Source organism: Ictalurus punctatus, chromosome 26 (genome assembly GCF_001660625.3).
Source record: "Ictalurus punctatus breed USDA103 chromosome 26, Coco_2.0, whole genome shotgun sequence".
NCBI classification, from domain to species: Eukaryota; Metazoa; Chordata; class Actinopteri; order Siluriformes; family Ictaluridae; genus Ictalurus; species Ictalurus punctatus.
Genome location: NC_030441.2, coordinates 3,208,405 through 3,228,856, shown reverse-complemented (window position 1 = coordinate 3,228,856; position 20,452 = coordinate 3,208,405). Strand labels below are relative to the sequence as shown.

Sequence of the window (20,452 nt, the reverse complement as noted above, 5' to 3'; positions counted from 1 at the left end):
ATTTGCTACAGTGGAAAACACCTATGATGACTAGTCTATATAAGCTAACAATATTTTGTTTTTAGCCTTTGACTAAAAAAAGGCTTTAATATGTTTGTTTGTAAGCGACTCCAGGGATCGACTCCGTTAGATGAATCATGTGGAAAGAACCGATTCGTTGGATTTGGATGATAAATAGAGCATCCAGGTGTACAAGTTCCGGTTTCAGAAGAAACACAGCGGAAACAAGGCTGCGATATACTGTAGCTCAGACTCTAAACGAGAACAGTACGATCGAATTGTTAATAGTTATTAATACTTATTTGCCGAGTTTCTCAGCGGTCAAAGATGAGCGCGAGCCTGAGTGAGCAGTATGAGGAGAAGGTGCGCCCGTGCATCGACCTGATCGACTCTCTGCGCGCGCTGGGTGTGGAGAAGGACCTCGCGCTTCCAGCCATCGCCGTGATCGGAGACCAGAGCTCGGGGAAGAGCTCGGTGCTGGAGGCGCTGTCCGGAGTCGCTCTGCCCCGCGGGAGTGGTGAGACACCATGGGTCATGTTATCACTACATACACCCTAAAAACTTACACTGTGATGTACTAAATTTTATTTATTTTATTCTTTTTTTTTTGGGGGGGGGGGCATTTTTACACTTATAAATATGTAGTACATATTACAGCTGTGAAATAATTTAAATATACCTTATGAATTCAATAATTTATCTCAGATTTTCTCTCTCTTTTTCTCTCTCTTTGTACAATGTACAAAATATAAAATATGAATTTGATGAGGATAAAAGGTGCCATCACACTGCCACAGGTATGTCCTGTTTCGAGCGGTGTTAATGGAAGAACACCACCAAGGAAACCGATACTGTCTTTAAAAAAAAAAACATTGCGGCACTTCTCAAGTTTGCCAAAAACAACATGGTTATTCCACAGTGCTACAGGGAAAATGTTCTGTTGATAGATGAGACAAAAGATTTTGGTAAAAATGCTATGTTTGGAGGGAAAAAAAGCCACTGCACACCAACACCAAAAATTCATCCTGTTATTGGATCATTTTTAGGTGAATTATCTCATCTAGGGTAATTTTGTGTAGAAAAGAGTCAAATAACCTCGTCAGGATTAAATACTTTTAATGACAACAGTCATCCTAATATGAAAGAATGCCGGTCCTCAAAACATAAATTGTCTGTCTACTCAGCAAAAGTCTGAAAAGCAAATATAAATATAAATTGAATTGTTTTCCCAAACCGCTCCCAAATGTTGGTTTTGGTATGGCTTCATAAGCAAAAGATTTTTTTTAAATAGTGCATTATATCCTATGACATTTCAACACTATCATCATTAAACGTTTGTCGCATTCCAGCGTTAGTAAGATCTTGCATGGGAAGATTATAAGTTTCAGTAATGGGTGCGAGAGCAACATAATCATCTTCACCTGTTTCTGGAATTAGGTAATAATAAGAAATCAATTGACGTGTGAGAGAACGATCCAAACTACGGACAATGAGCCCTCTGATGCAGGGAATCAGAGCTAATGCCCTTTTCCATTTGAGTCCCCCTACTCCAGGTCTTGGCAGGACATTAAGTGATCTGTTCATCAGTTTGTGGTGTGAACAATTTGCAATGTGTGTTGTGTATCCAGGTTGTTCTTTCTGTGATCTGCACCACCAAAGAAGGTTGTCAGCAGCACCTGAAATGGTCTGTCCCACCTAGAATCTTTCCACGTTCTGCGGAACGTCTTGACGAGTACTGAATCTCCAGGGGTTCACCTTAGTCTTGTAAGCGAGAGGGTCCTCCTGTTGGGGAAGAGAGTTTCTAATAGCTTTAAGTTGTTTAACAAAACGCTGCTATATATTCTATCAAGTCATTATGGATATTTTCTCCCTCCTTGGGTACCTGTAACACAGTATTTAACAGAAAGGGTCTGCCATGGAGCAATTCATACCGAGAGAGTCCTAGTGAGCCTTTGATGGCTTTAATAGACGTTAAAACAAAGCAAACATTGAACCCAGTTTAGTCCAGTGTGATTCATGGTCTTTCTCAATTTATCTTTTATAGTGCTGTTACTGCGTTCCACTGGTCCAGCTGATTGAAGATGGAATGTACAGTGTTTTCTGAGATCTATTCCTAGCCATTCACTAAAGACGTCTGTGACTTTGTTACAGAAATGTGGTCCAATGTAGTCACTGTAGATTTTTACAGGGATTCTCCACCTTGGAATGATTTCATTGACCAATATTTTAGCCAATGTGGTGGCATCGGCTTTCCCAAATGGGAAGGCCTCTATCCATTTTGACCAGCTGTCCACAATCACTAGACAGTATTATTACGCCTGACATGGTGTCAATTCAATGAAATGCATTACTAGGTGTTCGAATAGTCCTTCTGGTTTAGGGAAGGTTAAGGTTGGTTGTTTTACGTTCCCCTATGGATTAAATTTAGCACAGGTGAAAATTTAGCACAATAGGTGGTGAATCCTATAGTATAAAAAAGCTTTTGTACCATCCCTCTTCTTGAGACATGAGTTACTCCATGGCTCAATTTCGCAGCATAAGGAAAGAGTGCTTTTAGGTTGAACAGGTTTTTTTATTAAGCCCAAACATTATGCTGAAATGGGCAATTGTGTTTTATCCACACCAATTATGTTTTTTCTTGTGGGGTGGAGTTCATTTGGGCTTCATTTATTTGAAGAATGGTTAATGGTTTCTATAAAGAGATTCGCTTTCTCATCAGCAAACGTATTTCCCCTTGAAATAACGTCAGTGTTTTTGGTGTGGTCCTTGGATTTACATACCACAAGTGCAGATGGCAGAAACACGGCACCTAACAATTGTCAATTTAGGTCCCAGTGCATGATGGGTTCACCCGTTGAAGTAATCATTCTACTATTCTTTCACTGTTTCACAAAACAGTGTAGGGTAGAGAAAGCATACTGACTGTCTGTCCAGATAGTGACTCGTTTATTTCACCCCAACTTACAAGCTTGTGTTAATGCCCAAATTTCAGCAGCTTGTGCAGAGAAGTGCAAGGGTAACTTCCCTGAAAGTAGTACGTTCTGATTAATTACAACGGCAAAACCCACCAGATTTTCACCAGTTTGTCGATCTTTTAGGCTTGAGCCATCCACAAACATAACTAAATCAGGGTCAATCAGTGGTACATCAAGTAAATCTGGTCTAGCTGTCATTTTCTCATGTACAATAGTTAAGCAGTCGTGATGCGGTGTACCGTCATTAGGGGCAGGTAAGAGAGTAGCCGATACGCCCGTATTTAGTATTGTGCACCTCTCAGTGGTAAGGTGGGGTTGAGTCAAAAGGACAGCAGAGTAATGCAGTTGTCGATCAGACGATAAGAATGGAGTCTTTTGTTGCAACAAAAGCACTGAAACCTGACGTGGATTCAAGAGTTTCAGTTCCTTAAAAAGTACAAAGTGGTGCCAAAGCTTCAAAAGCTAAAGCAGATGCGATGATAGCTTGCAAGCGTGATGGCATTGATTGTGCTGCTGGGTCTAGCTAGGGTACTATTTGTTGGAAACACCTCTAGCTTATACAGTATTTACACTGACAAGTTACAACCTATGTAGACACCTGTTGATATTCTACATCATACAGGATTTACACCAACAATGCTTTCTTGGACCAGCAACAACAATAGAAAGACATTTCCCTGCATAGTGTAACTCACACAGAAACACACATACACACACCTGTTAATGTTTCCTTCCTGTCTGTCTCTCTCCTCCTCAGCTCTTTCTCTCAGGGGCTCTCTGTCTGTCTGTCTCTCTCCTCCTCTCCTGTCTCCAGATGTTCTTTTGGTCCTCTTCTCCTCGGCTCTCCAGAGGCTGTCTTTCTATGTCTGTCTGTCCTCCTTTCCCACTATTTTCTCTACTCTCCTCACTCATTTTGAACTACAACCACTACTCCCACAGTCCTCTCGATTCAGCGCTGGGTTATTTGAAGACAGCGCAGGCTTTACACACTTGCGCTTGACCAATTATATCATTCTGTTTAGATTTTCAAAAATCTTCATGCTTTTTATCGGTTATACATGGTGTCATTATCTGAAGGCAGCGGCTATTTACACTAAGTGACAAAAATAGCGATATATCCTATTTACACCATATAAAAGTAGCAGTTCTTTGCAATAAGGGGAAATAGTTGTTAGATGCTACTTATACTTATAAATAGTGGCAGATACTATTTGCATCTCAGTATTGTACTTGTAAATGTGAAAAATGTACATGACTGTATTTATTAACATTATTAAATGGATGCCACCTTACTGGGACAATAAAGCCCTCTACTTTTCAAAACCACTTTTCAAATATTTTCATTTTTATTGAAAATAAATGCCTTTCCAATCTGATATGTGATGGGAAAAGGGAAAAGAGCGAGTTCGGAAAAAGGCGGATTCGAACTCAGGTCGAACGCGTCAAAAGCTACTTTCAGGCATCTTTTTTAATCTTGTGTGGGCCAACCAGACATTGCCCTCTGTTTTCAGCAATGTAAAAATTGGGCCTGCCTGGGCCCCAAGTGCGCATGGGGTCCTGGGCCCATGCCCATAATGCCCATTGGATAATCCTGGGTCTAGCTTGGTGGAATAGTACACCACTGGGTGTAATTTACCACCGTGTGTTTGCAGAAAGACAGAAGTCATAAGGCCATTATTTATATTAACAGTTTGAATGAAAGGTGTAGACATATCAGGTAATCCCAGAGTGGGTGCGGAGGCCAGCTGTGTTTTTAGGTCCAGAAAGGCTTTTTCAGCCTCTGGAATCCAGATTATTTGATCAGTTAGAGCCAAATTGGAGCCATGTGATATGGAGAGCAATGGTGTGGTTCTTTCAGCAAAATGAGGTGTCCAGGCTCAACAATAATTTACCATTCCTAAAAAGGAAAGCATCTGCCTTTTAGTGGATGGTTTAGGAAGAGTAGTGACAGCCTGTACTCTATCTTTCATGAGTTTTCTCCCTTTTTAGGTATTTTACATTAGATTTCCAAAGTTGAAGTTGTTACGGCTCATTCTGTGGCCATTTTCTGCCAAAAAGTGTAGTGATGCAAGGGTGGCCTTTTGACACTCAGCTACATTATTAGAGCATTAAAGAATATCATCAACATAAAGAAGGACCTTATTGCCGTGATTCGAATCAAATCTTTCTACATTTTCAGCCATTGCCATAGAAAACAATGCTGGACTCTCGCAATACCCCTGTGGACACCGAGTAAATGTGTACTTTTTCCTTCAAAAGTGAAGCACCGGTATTAAAGACTTGTGCTCCCAAAGGGATATTATTTAAAATGGTATATGGATCTGGGACAATAGGAGTGCGAGGTATTATTTCACTATTTACAGCTTGTAAATCTAAGACCCAGTGGAGGGGGCTGCTTTTTTAACTGGAAACAGGGGTGTGTTACATGGGGAATTACTACATGGAACAATTACTCCACTTTAATTAAGTCTTGAATGAAGTCTTCAATGGCCTCTGCTTTCAGAGAATATTGTCTTTCACAGGGTCGATAAGAAGATTTTGGATCAACTACTAGTGGAGATGCTCCTTTCATGAGTCCCACATCATCACTTCCCTGTGACCAAAACTTTGATGGTATTTGGGCGATGAAGGGCTCCACAACCCTTTCAGAATTTTGCCATAAAATGAACGGCCTTTTTTGTGACAGTAACCCATTTTAAATCAAGAGAATAAGCTTGTAATGCAGGGTAGAGGCGTCCTTCTCCACTGATCACAATCCCTCTAATCCGGTGAATTAAAACAATTCTTTAGTAATCCCCCACACTTCACCCTAAGGACAGGTGTGGTGGGTTTGTGGTGTGAAAAAGCGTTTTTTTTTTTTCTTTTTTCTTTTTTATTTAAACCAACAGAAACCACACAAAACCCTGCTTTAATCCAACATAGGTTGCAAAGGTGATGTGAAACCATTTCACTTCCCTTAAAAAACCTTTTCCCGTACATGGTATTGGCACCAGAATTAGGTTTAAAATACATAGTACAGTGCATGTCTTCAGGATTTTGAAGGACAGCACTGGGAGAAAGTCTCTCTTTAGACTTTAGTCTTTTAGGGGAGAGTGATTAACCTTGGCCCTGAATAGAGTAAATCTAAAGTATAGTAATAATGTGGTGCAGAATTACCCAGAGCAACACCTTGAAAAGAATTTTGGTCTGTTCTAAAAAATTTAAATTCCCTCACTAGAAGATTTATTCGGGATTCCTAATTTGTACATTAGATCTCAACCCATGAGATTAACCGGAGGCTAACAGTATTCATTTGTTTAGTCAGTTGTACAATATTTCTTCCCCCATTGGCAGATTGATCTATGACTGTCTCAGAAGACACTGGGAAAGCTTTAGTAGACCCTCACTTGAATCTCAACAGTAGGTGGTGAATGAGCGTTTAACATAGCTAACAAATGACACAAATTAAATTCTGAATTTTAAACTTTCATCTTCAGGATTACAGGTATGAAAAGGTAATAAATTAAAGGTTACATGACCTGATGGTGTGTTTATTTCAAGCTCTGGATCCTGGTCAGTTACACCTGCCCCTCATCCGGGCCCTGCCCCCCATCAACCCAATGTCCCTCCTGTCCACACATGAAAGACATTTCTTCCCCCATGTATGCCTTTTACCCAACCTCATCCTTGGCCCCTTCTCCTCGGGCCAGAACCTTGGAAAAAAGACCTGGTCAGTGTCGCCCCACATTTGGTTGTTCATTTGCTGTATTTGTTACTGTATCTTCTTCGTGTCCAGGTTTTCGTTCTGTACTTATAAAGTTGCTTTGGAGTCCCAAATAATGTCTTCTCCATGTCGTGGATATTCTAGAACATTGGTAAGTCTACCATGTTTCCAGATGACACAGTGCTTCTTGACTTACTTATTTATTTTTGGCTGCAGACGGTCCATGAGTCACTTCTTTTGTTGTTGTTCATACGGAGAATCATTTCCAGAACTACTCTGGAGTTAGCGTCAAAGATATTGGCCATTCTTTTGACAAATTGGTCCAAACTTTTTCCAGTATTTTGTTTACAGCTCTGAATCTTAGTCCAATCTATGCTTTGTCTGTAATGTTCAGTGATTCGTTCATAAAGAGCTGTGAGTCTCACTTGGTGTTGTTTGTTCGTGTTGTCGGTATAAGGAATCTCCTGATGACTGTCTCAGTAGGCATTGAAATCGCCTTCAACACAGCCCCAATATGTTTTCACTGCAATGTGCTAGTGTACTAATGTTACAAATAAAGTGAATTGTTTGAATTTGTATAGAGTTTGATCAAGTACACATTAGCGCACATGCTAGCCTCAATTATCAATATTTATAAAGAAAAAACATGACAAGGAAAATAGAATGAAACCTGATGTTTAAAAAAGATGTCCTTGCTTTTCCTCGCCATCATGCTCATCGAGGTGCCTGCCGGTGACTAGCAACCAACTTCCTGTTTACACTTGTATACGCATGCCCAGTGTGCAAGAATGGTCATGTGACATGCATTTTCGGTCGTGTAGTGTGGATGGAGATCGTTTCTGAAACACAGAGGAAACGCCAGTGTGGACGAGGATGGTTTTCACATGCACTAGTGTAAACAGAGCCTGACTGTCCCTCAGTGGTGGAATGAATTTCCGACCTCAATCAAGACTGCAGAATCTGTCAATATGTTCAAAAAAACCCACCTATTCTCTGAACAATTAACTAACCCCTAACTTGACACCACCACACTGGCTCTTCCACCTCTACTCTGTGAACTCTGCTTCTGCATTAAAAAAACTTGCATGGTAGCACTAATGGTAAATGGTCTGCACTTATATAGCACTTTTTCAACCTTAGCAGTTCTAAGGTTGTGTCTCAATCACTGATTCACACACACCAATGGTAGCAGAGCTGCCCTGCAAGGTGCTAGCTTGCTATTGGGAGCAACTTGGGGTTCAGATCAGATGTCACTCATGTTCCTTCCTGATTTACTGATTGGCAGCTGGTTAAATAACGAGAGTATTCTTCCTGCGCATGTTTATAATATTCTTTGTTACATATGCATGCTAATACATTTCATACAACTTGTGTATACTGTGTATTTTGCTCTGCGTCAGTGTCTGTCACTATTGGGTTGTTGATTTGCACTTTACATAGTCTTGTGTACTGTACTGTTATGTGTTCTTACCTATATAGAGGAATGACAATAAAAACCCAATTGACTTGACTTGAAATAAAAATAAACAAAAAACTAAAGAGGAAAAGTTGATGAAAGACTAACAAGCAAACTGTTTCCTCTGCCAACAACTACACAGGTATTGTGACAAGATGTCCACTCGAGCTCAAGATGAAGAAGAGCAGGAAGGCAGACTTCTGGCATGGAAAGATCAAGTATGAGGATTATGAAGAAGAGATTGAAGATCCAGCAGACGTGGAGCAAATGATTAGAAAAGGTAGTGAACAGAATCAAGTGGTTAAAATTGAATACAAGCTAACAGAGAACAGTTAGCATCTCCGTTTTCCTATTTATTTATTTATTTATTCATTTATTTTTAGCTCAGAATGAAATAGCTGGGACTGGCATGGGCATCAGTGATAAGCTCATCAGCCTGGAGGTGACATCGTCCAACGTTCCTGACCTCACGGTCATCGATCTGCCTGGTATTACCCGTGTAGCAGTCAAGGACCAACCCGAGAACATTGGAGACCAAGTAAATTTGTGTGAAATCTTAATTTCATGGACATGTTGGGACAGGCCATGCCTCCCTAACTGACATGTCTTATTAGGAATCAATTAATGAATCATATTAGTAGAGCAGTATTCTTAATAAATATGACACATTTATGACATTGTAAACCCTGATAAAAGATCAAAAATAGACCAATGGTGTTGAGCTGTAACATAAGCACATGCCTGACTTGGTTTCAGAGCAAGAGGCTGATCAAAAAGTTCATCACAAAGCAAGAAACCATCAACCTGGTGGTGGTGCCGTGTAACGTGGACATTGCCACTACTGAAGCGTTGAAGATGGCTCTGGAAGTTGATCCAAACGGCGAGAGAACGTTCGGTCTGTGGAGCCTTTTCATCAGTATATCATTTTAATATATAGTGAATGACAAAGTTTGTTGTGCTTCTTCTTCTTCTCTAACTTTATTACAGAAGATATCTTCCATGAGCTTCTGTGTGTGTTGATTATAACAGGCGTCCTAACGAAGCCTGACCTGGTGGATAAAGGCTCGGAGGAGACAGTGGTGTCCATCATCAATAACGAGATCGTTTACCTCAATAAAGGCTACATCATCGTCAGGTGCCGAGGACAGCAGGAAATCAAGGACCGTGTCTCTCTGAATGAAACCGTCAAGAGGGAAAGGGACTTCTTTGAAGATCACCCACATTTCAGGTGTGCATTTTATTTTTCTTAGTTATGTCTTTTGAATGTTTATTTTAAAGTTGTTTACCTGGAATTTGTCTTTGGAATGTATTTTATAGTTTAAAGGTGCAATATGTAGAAAGTCAATTTTTAATACACTAATATTAACAATATTAGCTAGTACAAGGATCATTGTACTAATGATCATTAAAGCAGGAAAAATGGATGCAAAAAAAAAACTGAATAAGATGAGTGTACAATGTGTTTTATTTTCCCACAGAACACTGTATGACAATAGAAAAGCCACCATTCCCAACCTGGCTGAGAAACTCACACTTGAGCTCGTCTTTCATATTGGGGTAAAGATATTTTTTTCCAGAATCCTGCAGATTTTGTGGTACACAAAAACCTTGGCTCGTAGTAAATTTTATCTATGTATGCATTAAGCGATGCCTGCCACGACTGGAGGAGCGAATCCAGGTGAAGTTATCTGAAACTCAGGCTGAACTAGATCGCTATGGCTCAGGGACTCCTACAGAACCAGAACAAAGGATTTACTTCCTGACTGACGTGAGTTATACACACACACACACACACACACACACACACACACACACACACACACAAAAAAGCAACTTTAAAAAAAACCCTGAACTTTAAAATTATATCATTTAACATGGCCGAATATCAACTTAATATGTTCCTTCATTAGTTGTATCATATTTTAACTGATGTGACTCCATGTGTATATATGTGTAACCTGGGTGTTACATATCTTCCAGAAGTTTTAATAAATTTTTATTTGGGGGATAAAAAAAAAACCCAATAACTTCAGAACGGTTAAACCTATTGATCCTAAAGAACTTGTACAATCTTATGCACAGCCTGTAGAATGTAGTACAGACTTTACTTTGGATGGTTACTTGGGTTAAATTTTAATGAATTTCTATTAGGAAAGAAAGTCAGTAGCTTCTGTGGGCTTGAACATCTTGCTTCAAACAAAGTTGTGCAACATTATGGATGTTCTGTAGAATTTACTACATTCTTTATTTTGAACATTTAACTGTTTATGAACTGAATTTTTCTTAGAAATAAAATTATTTAATAGTTTCCTTCGAATTGAACGTATTACTCCAAATTCAATTTGTACAATATTTTGCCCCTTCTCTAAACTAAAAATTTCTGAACAATGTACTGTAGAAAGGAGTACACTCTTTTCTTTGCCAGATTGAAATTCAGCAGCTTCTAAACAGTTGATCCAAAATCATGTACTGAATTTTACTGAAATTTTATTCAATAAAACAACTGCTTTTATGAATATTATGAAACATTACTTAAATATACTACACCCTCAATTTGTGAAGTTTTAGTGAATGATAATGCTTTTTTTATTTGGAAAAGATTAGGAAAAAAAACTCACGAGTTTCTGAATGGTTATAAGTTCTCCGAATCAAGTTGGACATTATGCACCATGCACCATCTTTAATGCTTTGTGGGTTTAAAAAAAAAAAAAAAAAAAAAAAAAAAAAAAACCTACAACAATAAACAAACAAAAAACAATAGCTTCTAAATGGAGAATACTGCTCCAAAAATTTTTTAAATACTATACCTCTCCTTTTTGGTGAATTTATCTAGTACTGAATTTGAATACGTGGCACATTGTCTCTTAAATGTACTGCACGCTTAAAGAAACTCACTGAATTTTTAATGTTTTTTTTTTAAATCAGAAAAATTCAGTATCTTCTGAATTCAGTCCCTCCAGGATTTTGTGATTTTGCAAACTCAGCAATTGTTACGAATCGGGACTGGAGGCGGATGCAGGTGCAGGTCAAAGTCTTTATTAACAGTAGACAAACAAACACGAAACGCGGCCTTCACCAGGAATACGAGAGACTGGTATTGTGGCTTGAAACTAGAGCGGGGCATGAAACCAGACCGCTTAGCATGCTAACGCATTCACTATCGTAATCAAACATAAACGGGAAACACATCAGCCATTTGGTACAAACCATACAAATTATCCCAACTACACCAACTATAATACTGTGCGAAGTGCACAGTCACATGAGGGGTTTAAATAGCAAACATACTCAAACCAAAACATGGACACCTGGGGCAAATCAGAGACATGATCAAACTTAATTAATGTCCAAGTGGGAAGCGAACGAAAACAAAAGAGTCACGTGCCCAGTCAGAAGCCGTGCCGCAGTGCCATCTGCTGGCCGTGGCGTAACAGAACCCCCTCCAAAGGCGCTTCTCCTGGAGCAACAAAAAAAAACCCTCCAACGGGGGTCCTGGGCCTTGGTGTAAACTGTCTGATGCTGTGTTGGAAAACAAGACAGCACCACCCCCACTGGGATTGAAAGTCAGGACACCGCCCCCGGCGGCGCTGGAATGTCGGCGCCGCCCCCGGCAGCGTGAGAATGCTGGGCGCCACCCCCACCGCCGCTGGAAGGGTGGGCAGAGTTCCCAGTGGGGCTGGAAGGCTGAGGGTCGTCCTCGGCAAGGCTGGAGCTCAGGGCAGTTGCCTCGGCCTGGCAGGGCAGTGGGACGGCCTCCTCAGCTGGGCCGGACAGCAGGACAGCCTCCTCGGCTGTGCAGGGCAGTGGGACGGCCTCCTCAGCTGGCCTGGACAGCAGGACAGCCTCCTCGACTGTGCAGGGCTGCGGGACGGCCTCCTCAGCTGGGCTGGACAGCAGGACGGCCTCCTCAGCCAGGCAGGGCAGCGGGATGGCTTCATCGGCGTGCAGGAGCTCCACAGCCGAGACTGCCCTGTAGACTTCTGGCTGGAGCTCCGAGATCGCCGGGTTGACCTGCGGGGGGAGCTCCACAGCCGAGACCTCGCCGTAGGCCTCAGTCTGGAGCTCCGAGGTCACCGGGTTGACCTCCAGGGGGAGCTCCACAGCCGAGACCTCACCGTAGGCCTCAGGCTGGAGCTCCGAGGTTGCCGGGTTGACCTCCGGGGGGAGCTCCACAGCCAAGACCTCACTGTAGGCCTCAGGCTGGAGCTCTGAGGTCGCCGGGTTGATCTCCGGGGGGAACTCCACAGCCGAGACCTCGCTGTAGGCCTCTGGCTGGAGTTCCACTGTCCCCATTGCCCCCCCCCCAAAAAAAAGTTCTAGGCCAGCCTTCAGTTACAGGCTGGGCAGCGTGGTGCAATTCCCCTGTAGTGGGAAGCTACAGGCGTTCATGTAAATTTGCTGGCTGCATGGCATTGTATAATTCCCCTGCAGTGGGAAGCTCCAGGAGTTCAAGTAGCTTTGCTGGCTGCATGGCATTCGATAACTCCCCTGCAGCAGGAGGCCCCAGTAGTTCGGGTAGCTCTGCTGGCCGCATTGCACGGCGTAGTTCTCCGGCAGCGGGGGCGTGGGAAATTGCGCGGATGGCGGCGTGGAACATGGGCCAGCTTGCTGCAGCAGCTTTAGAAGGCGGTGGAGTTGAGCAATTTCCTCGGTGAGCTGTTTGCTCTGTTCCTCGAAAGAACGGCACCACTCCTCAAACTCGGCCGCTTCGGCGGCGCTCATGGCAACCTGCTGCTTCCGCATTATGGGTGCAGTATTCTGTTACGAATCGGGACTGGAGGCGGATGCAGGTGTAGGTCAAAGTCTTTATTAACAGTAGACAAACAAACACAGGAAACGCGGCCTTCACCAGGAAAACGAGAAACTGGTATTGTGGCTTGAAACTAGAGCAGGGCACGAAACCTGACCGCTTAGCATGCTAACGCATTCACTATCGTAATCAAACATAAACGGGAAACACATCAACCGTTTGGTACAAACTATCCCAACTATAATACTGCTCGAAGTGTGCAGTCACACGAGGGGTTTAAATAGCAAACATACTGAAACCAAAACATGGACACCTGGGGAAAATCAGAGACATGATCAAACTTAATTCAATGTCCAAGCGGGAAGCGAACGAAAACAAAAGAGTCACGTGACCAGTCAGAAGCCGTGCCGCAGTGCCATCTGCTGGCTGTGGCGTAACAGCAATATTCATAGGCACTTGCAATTTTTCAAAATTACCACAGATTTTCTACAGATTTGGGCCAAGACTTGTCATGTGACATCATCACAACGCAGCATGTGATGTCAAAGCCCCGTTCGATTTATGTGTGTCAAACATGAGTACAGCTAAATGGTCTCATTTATCCATAGACATCACTGCAAAAAAACCATGCAGTACAATTTTAGGCAATTGTTTTGGATCAATAGTGCCAACTGTTCAGAAGTGATTGTGCTATTTTTTCTATTAACCCTTGTGTTTTGTTGCCATTACCTTAACTGTCTTGTTATTTGCGGTCCCAGAGACCCCAGTGTTGAATTATTTTTTTTTATTTTTTTTTAAATAAGCTCAAAATGAAAAGTTTTTTTTTTCAAATATTTGTATATCATTCTATTACCAGAGATTTCAAAACACTGTTCACTGAAAATAATTGTATTATTCACTATCTTTTCTACCAAGAAACCGGGCTTGCAATTTTCAAAAAGGTGAAGAATTATGTAAATTATCACAAGTTATTATTCAGGCAAAAATGGAAATATCTGTGCCACTGTATTTCACACCAAATGATAAATGCATTGTAAGTGCTTACATCAATGGATGAAAATAATACCATCTGGAAACCTGCAGCGTGTGGAAGGCAAGATGAATTCATTGACGTACCAAGAAATCCTAGGAGAAAATGTAATGCAATTTGTGAGGAAGTTGAAGCTTGGGCATCATTGAACCATCCATCCATCCATCCATCCATCTTCTACCGCTTACTCCTTCTTCAGGGTCGCGGGGCATCATTGAACCTTCCAACACTAAGCATACCTCAAATTCCACCAGGGCCAGGGCCATCACAGTCACCTGACTTGAACCCCATAGAAAGTCTCTGGTGGGATTTGAAGAAGGTAGTTGCAGCACGTAAATCCAAGAATATTACTGAACTGGAGGCCATTGCTCATGAGGAATGGATTAAGATTCCTCAGGAACGCTGCCAGAAGCTCTGCATCTCATTTGCAGCAGGTCATAACAGCAAAAGGGTGCGCCACTAAGTACTAAAGATTCTCGCCATGAAGGGGTTGAATAATTTTGAAACTGGACAAATCATTATAAGTTACATTTTCAGTTGAATTTGGGGGAACCACTTGAAGCATTCGTTGTGTTGAACTATTTCAGTTATTTTTGTTTGATTTGTTCATTGCAAACAGCTGAAATTTTGACAATAAACCTGATTTGCAATGGGGGTTGAATCATTTTGATTGCAAAGGAATTTTCTGGCTTTTCCATAAAGTGTGGGTGTTTTAAATCTGAATACAGATCTTTATATGTTTATTAGAAAATCACAGCGTTTATTCAGGACGTCCTCAACCTGACGACTGGAGAGGAGGTGAAGAGCATGTTATATATGAACATCTTCCCAGATCTGAGGAAGCAGTTTGATCTCTGGAAGAATGATCTAGACAGTGTAGGAGAGACATGTGAGTAGCAGTGTGACAATATATCCATGTGGCTGTATAACAAGGGCACTGCACTGATAAAAAGGTTACTAATTTATTGAGCACTTTGATAAGCTTAGGCTAAGTGTGGCATCTTTATTTCAACATTTAAATGGGAATTTTTCAGACTTCCTGAAAATTCATGCAAAGCAAACGCATGAAAGAAACCCAATCAGATAGCTGAGAAGCTAGGGAGTGATTTCAGAAATGGTACATGTACTGTACAGTGTTATAGCTCATGAAGAATAACAAAGCTAAATCAGATATTGTGATCATTTCATAAACTGCATTTAAAGTGTTGTTCAAGATGGTATGACATGAGCGTCAAGGTAGTAAGATGGATTTTACCCTGTATACTTTGCTGAATTTTCTAGTTAACAAAAAGATTGAGAAGGAAATGAAGGCGTACGAGGAAAAATACAGAGGCAGAGAACTTCCAGGCTTCCTCAAGTACAATACCTTTGAGGTGATAGTGAAGGGGCAGATCAAGCAACTGGAGGAACCTGCCATCAGGAGACTGAAGGAAATCTCAGGTATATGGTATTAATTAATGTATGGGGTCTTTTCTCAGGCTTTGAATTGTTGTGTTGTGAATTTAGAAATGGAATAACAAGCTGTCTTTAGATTTTTTTATCCAAAATGTTTTGTGCCTCTAAAGGTAATAAGATAAGTTGAAAACACCATGTCTTACTACTACTACTACTACTACTACTACTGCTACACCATTATATTTCCACAGATTCTACATTTCTCTTCCACATTCCAGTTTGCTTTTTGTGTGTATATCAAGGTTTATTAAGGAAAGTTGTATTCATAAAAAAGTCTACCAATCTGTCTTTAGATCTCATTAAGAGGGAGTTCAGCCAACTGGCTCATTCCAACTTCCCAGGTTTCCCCAATATCCTCAAAATGGCAAAAGTAGGTCCTCATATTTACACCCACAAACTTTATAGACAAACTCTGCCTACATTTGCTGGACCATGAGCACAAAATAACAATACACAATAAACATGAGGCAAAGGCCTAAGACATTAATCAAGCTGTCAGGAAATATAATTTTTAAGCATGTCATGGTGTGATGGGTATTCGTGGTTCCAGACCAAAATCGACAACATAAAGCAGGTGAAGGAGTCAGAGACTGAATCAATACTGAGGACCCAGTTTAAGATGGAGATGATGATCTACACCCAAGACAAAACGCATCACGATAACCTGAAGATGCTGAAGAGCAAGGAGGAAGGAAAAGAGAGACAAAAGCTTGGTGTGGCTCACTCTCCTTCTCATAAGTTGTACGATCACTCAGACAGCGAAGGCATTCGTGAGGAACTGACGTGCCATCTGAAGTCCTACTTCAGTGTAAGTGATTATTAGATACAGTTCATTTCCTTTACCATTCATCTGCAATGTTTGCATGTTTGACTATAGTCACTGGGGACAACCATAAGTGATACTGCATTCTAAACCTCATGCTACTTTGAAATCCTAATTTAGAGTCTTAGCAGCTACTTTGTTTTTTGGCAGATTATTCTAGTTTAAGAACATATAAAGTGAACATTCCTTTGTCATATTAGTGACAAGAAATGCTGAAATATTATAACAAACCATTCAATTGGAGAGGCATTGGACAGTGCACAGGGAAGGCAATTGAGGTAGTGAGGGATAACCCCTTAAAAGGGAGATGCCAAAGCAAAGGTACAGAATGTCCCACTCAGGTATATCCCCGGGTGGTGTGGGGGTAGTTTGGGGGGGTGGTGGGTTGTGGGTTCCACAACTGGACAGAAATATAGATAACGACCCAAACTAATGGAGTAACAACTATGACTGTGGTGTGTACAGCATCACACACCCTACACCCCACCTGAGAACAGCCAATATGAAGACCATTTGGTTACAAAGAGAGTAAATGGCAACAATTTGATGAAGATGTTGAAGGGGTCCAGGAATCCACAGGTAGGGGTGATGTAGACCAGAAGCTATGGAGCTATGAGCAACCATCACCAGCATTGCTTCTGAAAGGTTTGGCAGAAAGGAACAACAGGTGAAATCAAGGTGGCCTGACTGTCAGGGGGTAAAGATCAGCCAGCTAAGGCAGGAGCTGAGGTTGCTAAGGTGGCAGTTAAAAGAGGTGAGGCTAGAAGACAGGGCTGCGCTAGCAGAGCTTCAGGACATAGCTTCTGTAGGAGGGGCATGAGAGGGCCAGGAAATGCACAGCCTTCATTACAAATACTTTCAGATTTATCAAGAAGCTACTTGGGCAAAAGAAGGAGCCACCTTGCTTGCTCCAAAGAGGAGATTATCAGCACCTCTATGACACCTATAGTGCCAAACATGGCCTATAAGAGGTGCCCCAGGCTCTTGCAATGTGGGATAGAGAAGGGGGAAGGTGGTACAGTAGTAGAGATGTTTAGGTGTCTGGATCCCAAAAGAGGAGAACTCAAATAACATCAAGCAGTTCAGGACAATCTTTCTCAGTATTGAGGGCAAAGTATTTTGCTTTTTTGCTTGCCTGACACCTGACAGAGTTTCTGTGGAGGAAATTCTATACGGAATACTTTTGTCCATAAGGGGGGAATCCCGAAGGTGTCAGCATGTATTGAACACCCAGCTGATCCAAGAGGCAAGGGAAGATAAAAGAGACCTGTTTGTTCTGTGGCTGGAGCTCACCGCTGCCTATGGTTCAATCCCACACAAGCTGGTGGAAACTTTACTGGTCAGCCATCATATTGCAGGTTATGTATCCGTCTTTAGACAGATCTGACTATACTAACAATACAAAAAAAAAAAACAATTCACATAAACAATATAAATCAGGTTTATGATTAAAACACCTGGCATCCAAATAATTCTCATTCTTCACACTGGTCTGCCACTTATGCTCACATAATGACTTTTTCCTAATAAGCAGCTGAATTATATCAAGCATATCCAGAGTTATCCTATGACCACCAGTGAACATCTTGCATCTCTAGGGATGATAATTCAGATTATACAGTTCCATTCAATAAGTGTGTAAATTGGACTGCCACTGCTATTTCATTTCACAGAATTGTTTGGTTGAGGATAAGGGTTGTCTCAAGACATTTTCTATATGGTCTTACCAAGTATGGTCTTGGTCTCATACAATAGTTTGAAAAAATAATGTTCCTGTTGTCTTTACTTTTCCAATGCAAAAAGTTTCACAAGAAGTACTTTCTTCTAAAAACACAGCCTAATGCACAAATGAAGCTAACTAGTTTAAGCTAACTAGCTTGACCTCAAAAAAAGACTTAATTGTTTTTGGTGTGGCTCTTTGATTGTTGTTGGGCCTCAACCCCCTTAATACTCTGTCAAGACTTGATTTCGGCTAGCCCTGGTCTATGACTTAACAATGAAATTCTTAACAACACCTCTATTTGAACAGACTTCTATTACTTGTTGCCTAATTTAGGCTTAGAGTTCCAGTGCAAAAGATGAAATTGGCAAATGTCAGTACAACATACATGCATTATCCTATTGATTCTGTTTGGGCTAGTGGAATTAAATGTTAATTGAATATGTGTTTAGATTGTGACTAAGCGCCTGGCGGACCAGGTTCCGATGGTGATCAGGTACATGATGCTTCAGGAGTCAGCGGCACAGCTGCAGAGGGAAATGATACAGCTCATACAGGACAGACATAACATCGAGGAGCTGCTGAAAGAAGACCATGACATCGCCAGCAAACGGAACAACCTGCATAGCTGCCAGAAACGGCTGACAGAGGCCCTCAAATACCTGGCAAAGTTTTAGAGCCAATCACAAATTTTAACACACAATCTGTGTTGGTAAATTTTGGTAGAATTCTAGGTTTTAGAAATGATGTAACTGTCAATCACTGAAGGAACTGCAAAATCCCTTTATGTTTTTGTTTGTTACTACATTTTCAAGGAAACACACAAAAAAAATTCTGTTAAAGCAATTTCTTTCTGTACGGTGCTGAGTCTGTCGTCTTGGATTTTTTTTTTAAGGTTTTATACTGCTTTCTACTCCATATACTAGATACACTTCCAAATAAACAATTTTAACGGAATTTATAATGCATAATAAGGATGTTTTCATGATTTCTTAACATTTACATTATGGAAACTGCATCCTATGCTTATCCTATACTTTATGCCTATCCTATACTTTACTTAAAACCATCAATGGTGCATTTATAAACGTTAGTAATTGTATTATAACTCTCAATAAGTATTTATAAACCGGCACAACATAACTATCAACAACAATATAAAATAATTCACTAATTGGACCTAGAAATAAATCTATAATTATAACTATAATATAACTATAACTATAATATAATAACATTATAAAACTGCAGGCTGTATTTTTATGGATACATTAATGGAACCATAAGACAGACTAATTAATACTTATAAATTGGTGTATAATGCATTATGAGCATGGGCATGGAAAAAGCAAGTGTATCACTTATAGGTAATTATAACAATAAGGTTATTGTTAAACCCCCCCACCCCCACCCCCCACGAAAGTTCAACACCCACCTGTATAAAGCATATTGTATATGTAAGTAAGAGAGGGCCTAGAAATACATATACAAATGGGATTTTATGAAGGTTTTTTTCTCTCTCTGGTTAATCATTATTAATCTAGAACAACAATATAATAATAATGAATTCACCCAGCCACTGAACAATAACAGTTTTAATAAAGTAAGGATCAAAACAGAAATCATATTAATGACAACAGATGCAAAGTCTTTTTTTTTAATGTTACACACCAGCAAAACATTTTAACATCAATTTTTGAAGTATAATGTCAAATTGGAATATTTCCATACATATTGCTGAGGAGCTAGAGCTTTTGAACATGTCAAACTTTCTAATTAAACACATTTTAAGAAACAAATTCCTGACATCAAGACGTGCCTGAGATGAATAAGTTCATTAAGAACAATTGGCTGACACACTGTGTCTCAGGAGGTGCTGGCTACTGGCAAAAGTTCACCATGAGTTTTCATCTGGGAGATTGTCTCTTTGATGGTGCTGCTGATTCCATCTATTTATCAGTAAATATTTATATATTATAAATCCTTGGGTGTCTGCTTATTTTCCTGTATGATACCTCTGAATACAGATATTCATAAGCATGGTATAGGCTTCCACTGCTGTGCTGCTGAGACGCAGCTGTATGTTTCAACAATGCCAGATGAGGGACATCAGCTTAATAATGTTGAGGACATAAGACACTGGAGGCTGAGTAACTTCTGACAAAAAAGAAGTACTTCTACTAAGGCCACAGGCAGCTAGAAGTAACCTTTCTGTATATGTTCTCACTCTGGATGGCCTTTCAGTTACATCATTAGCAGCAGTGCAGTGAAAGACTTGGTGGGATTATTGACCCCAGTCTCTCATTTGAATCTCATGTAAATAATATTACCGCAACTACATTTTCATCTCAGAAACACTGCTAAACTATATAAGAAATATAATGTCATTACATGACTCATCAACCAGTTCATGATTTCTATGTTGGACTTTTGTTATCATTTCACCTTGCTGTCTGGGTGAACCAATAGGTGTATACACAAGCTCCAGTTAGTCCAGAATATCTAGCAATTAGGGTATGAAATTACATCCCAAACACTTA

At 40.6% G+C, this 20,452-nt stretch overlaps 1 protein-coding gene across 1 annotated transcript; it reads left to right on the top strand.

Annotated features, from left to right (window-relative positions):
• Positions 1-320: 320 nt before the first annotated feature.
• Positions 321-18,880, top strand: mx2 (Mx2 protein; the record flags this gene model as incomplete). The annotated part of the gene is given in 12 exon segments (NM_001200211.1): positions 321-517; positions 8,277-8,414; positions 8,518-8,672; positions 8,891-9,029; positions 9,164-9,362; positions 9,613-9,691; positions 9,780-9,902; positions 14,662-14,803; positions 15,196-15,354; positions 15,663-15,739; positions 15,920-16,177; positions 18,365-18,880. Coding segments are annotated over 12 exon segments (1,884 nt in total). The 3' UTR covers positions 18,590-18,880.
• Positions 18,881-20,452: the final 1,572 nt, after the last annotated feature.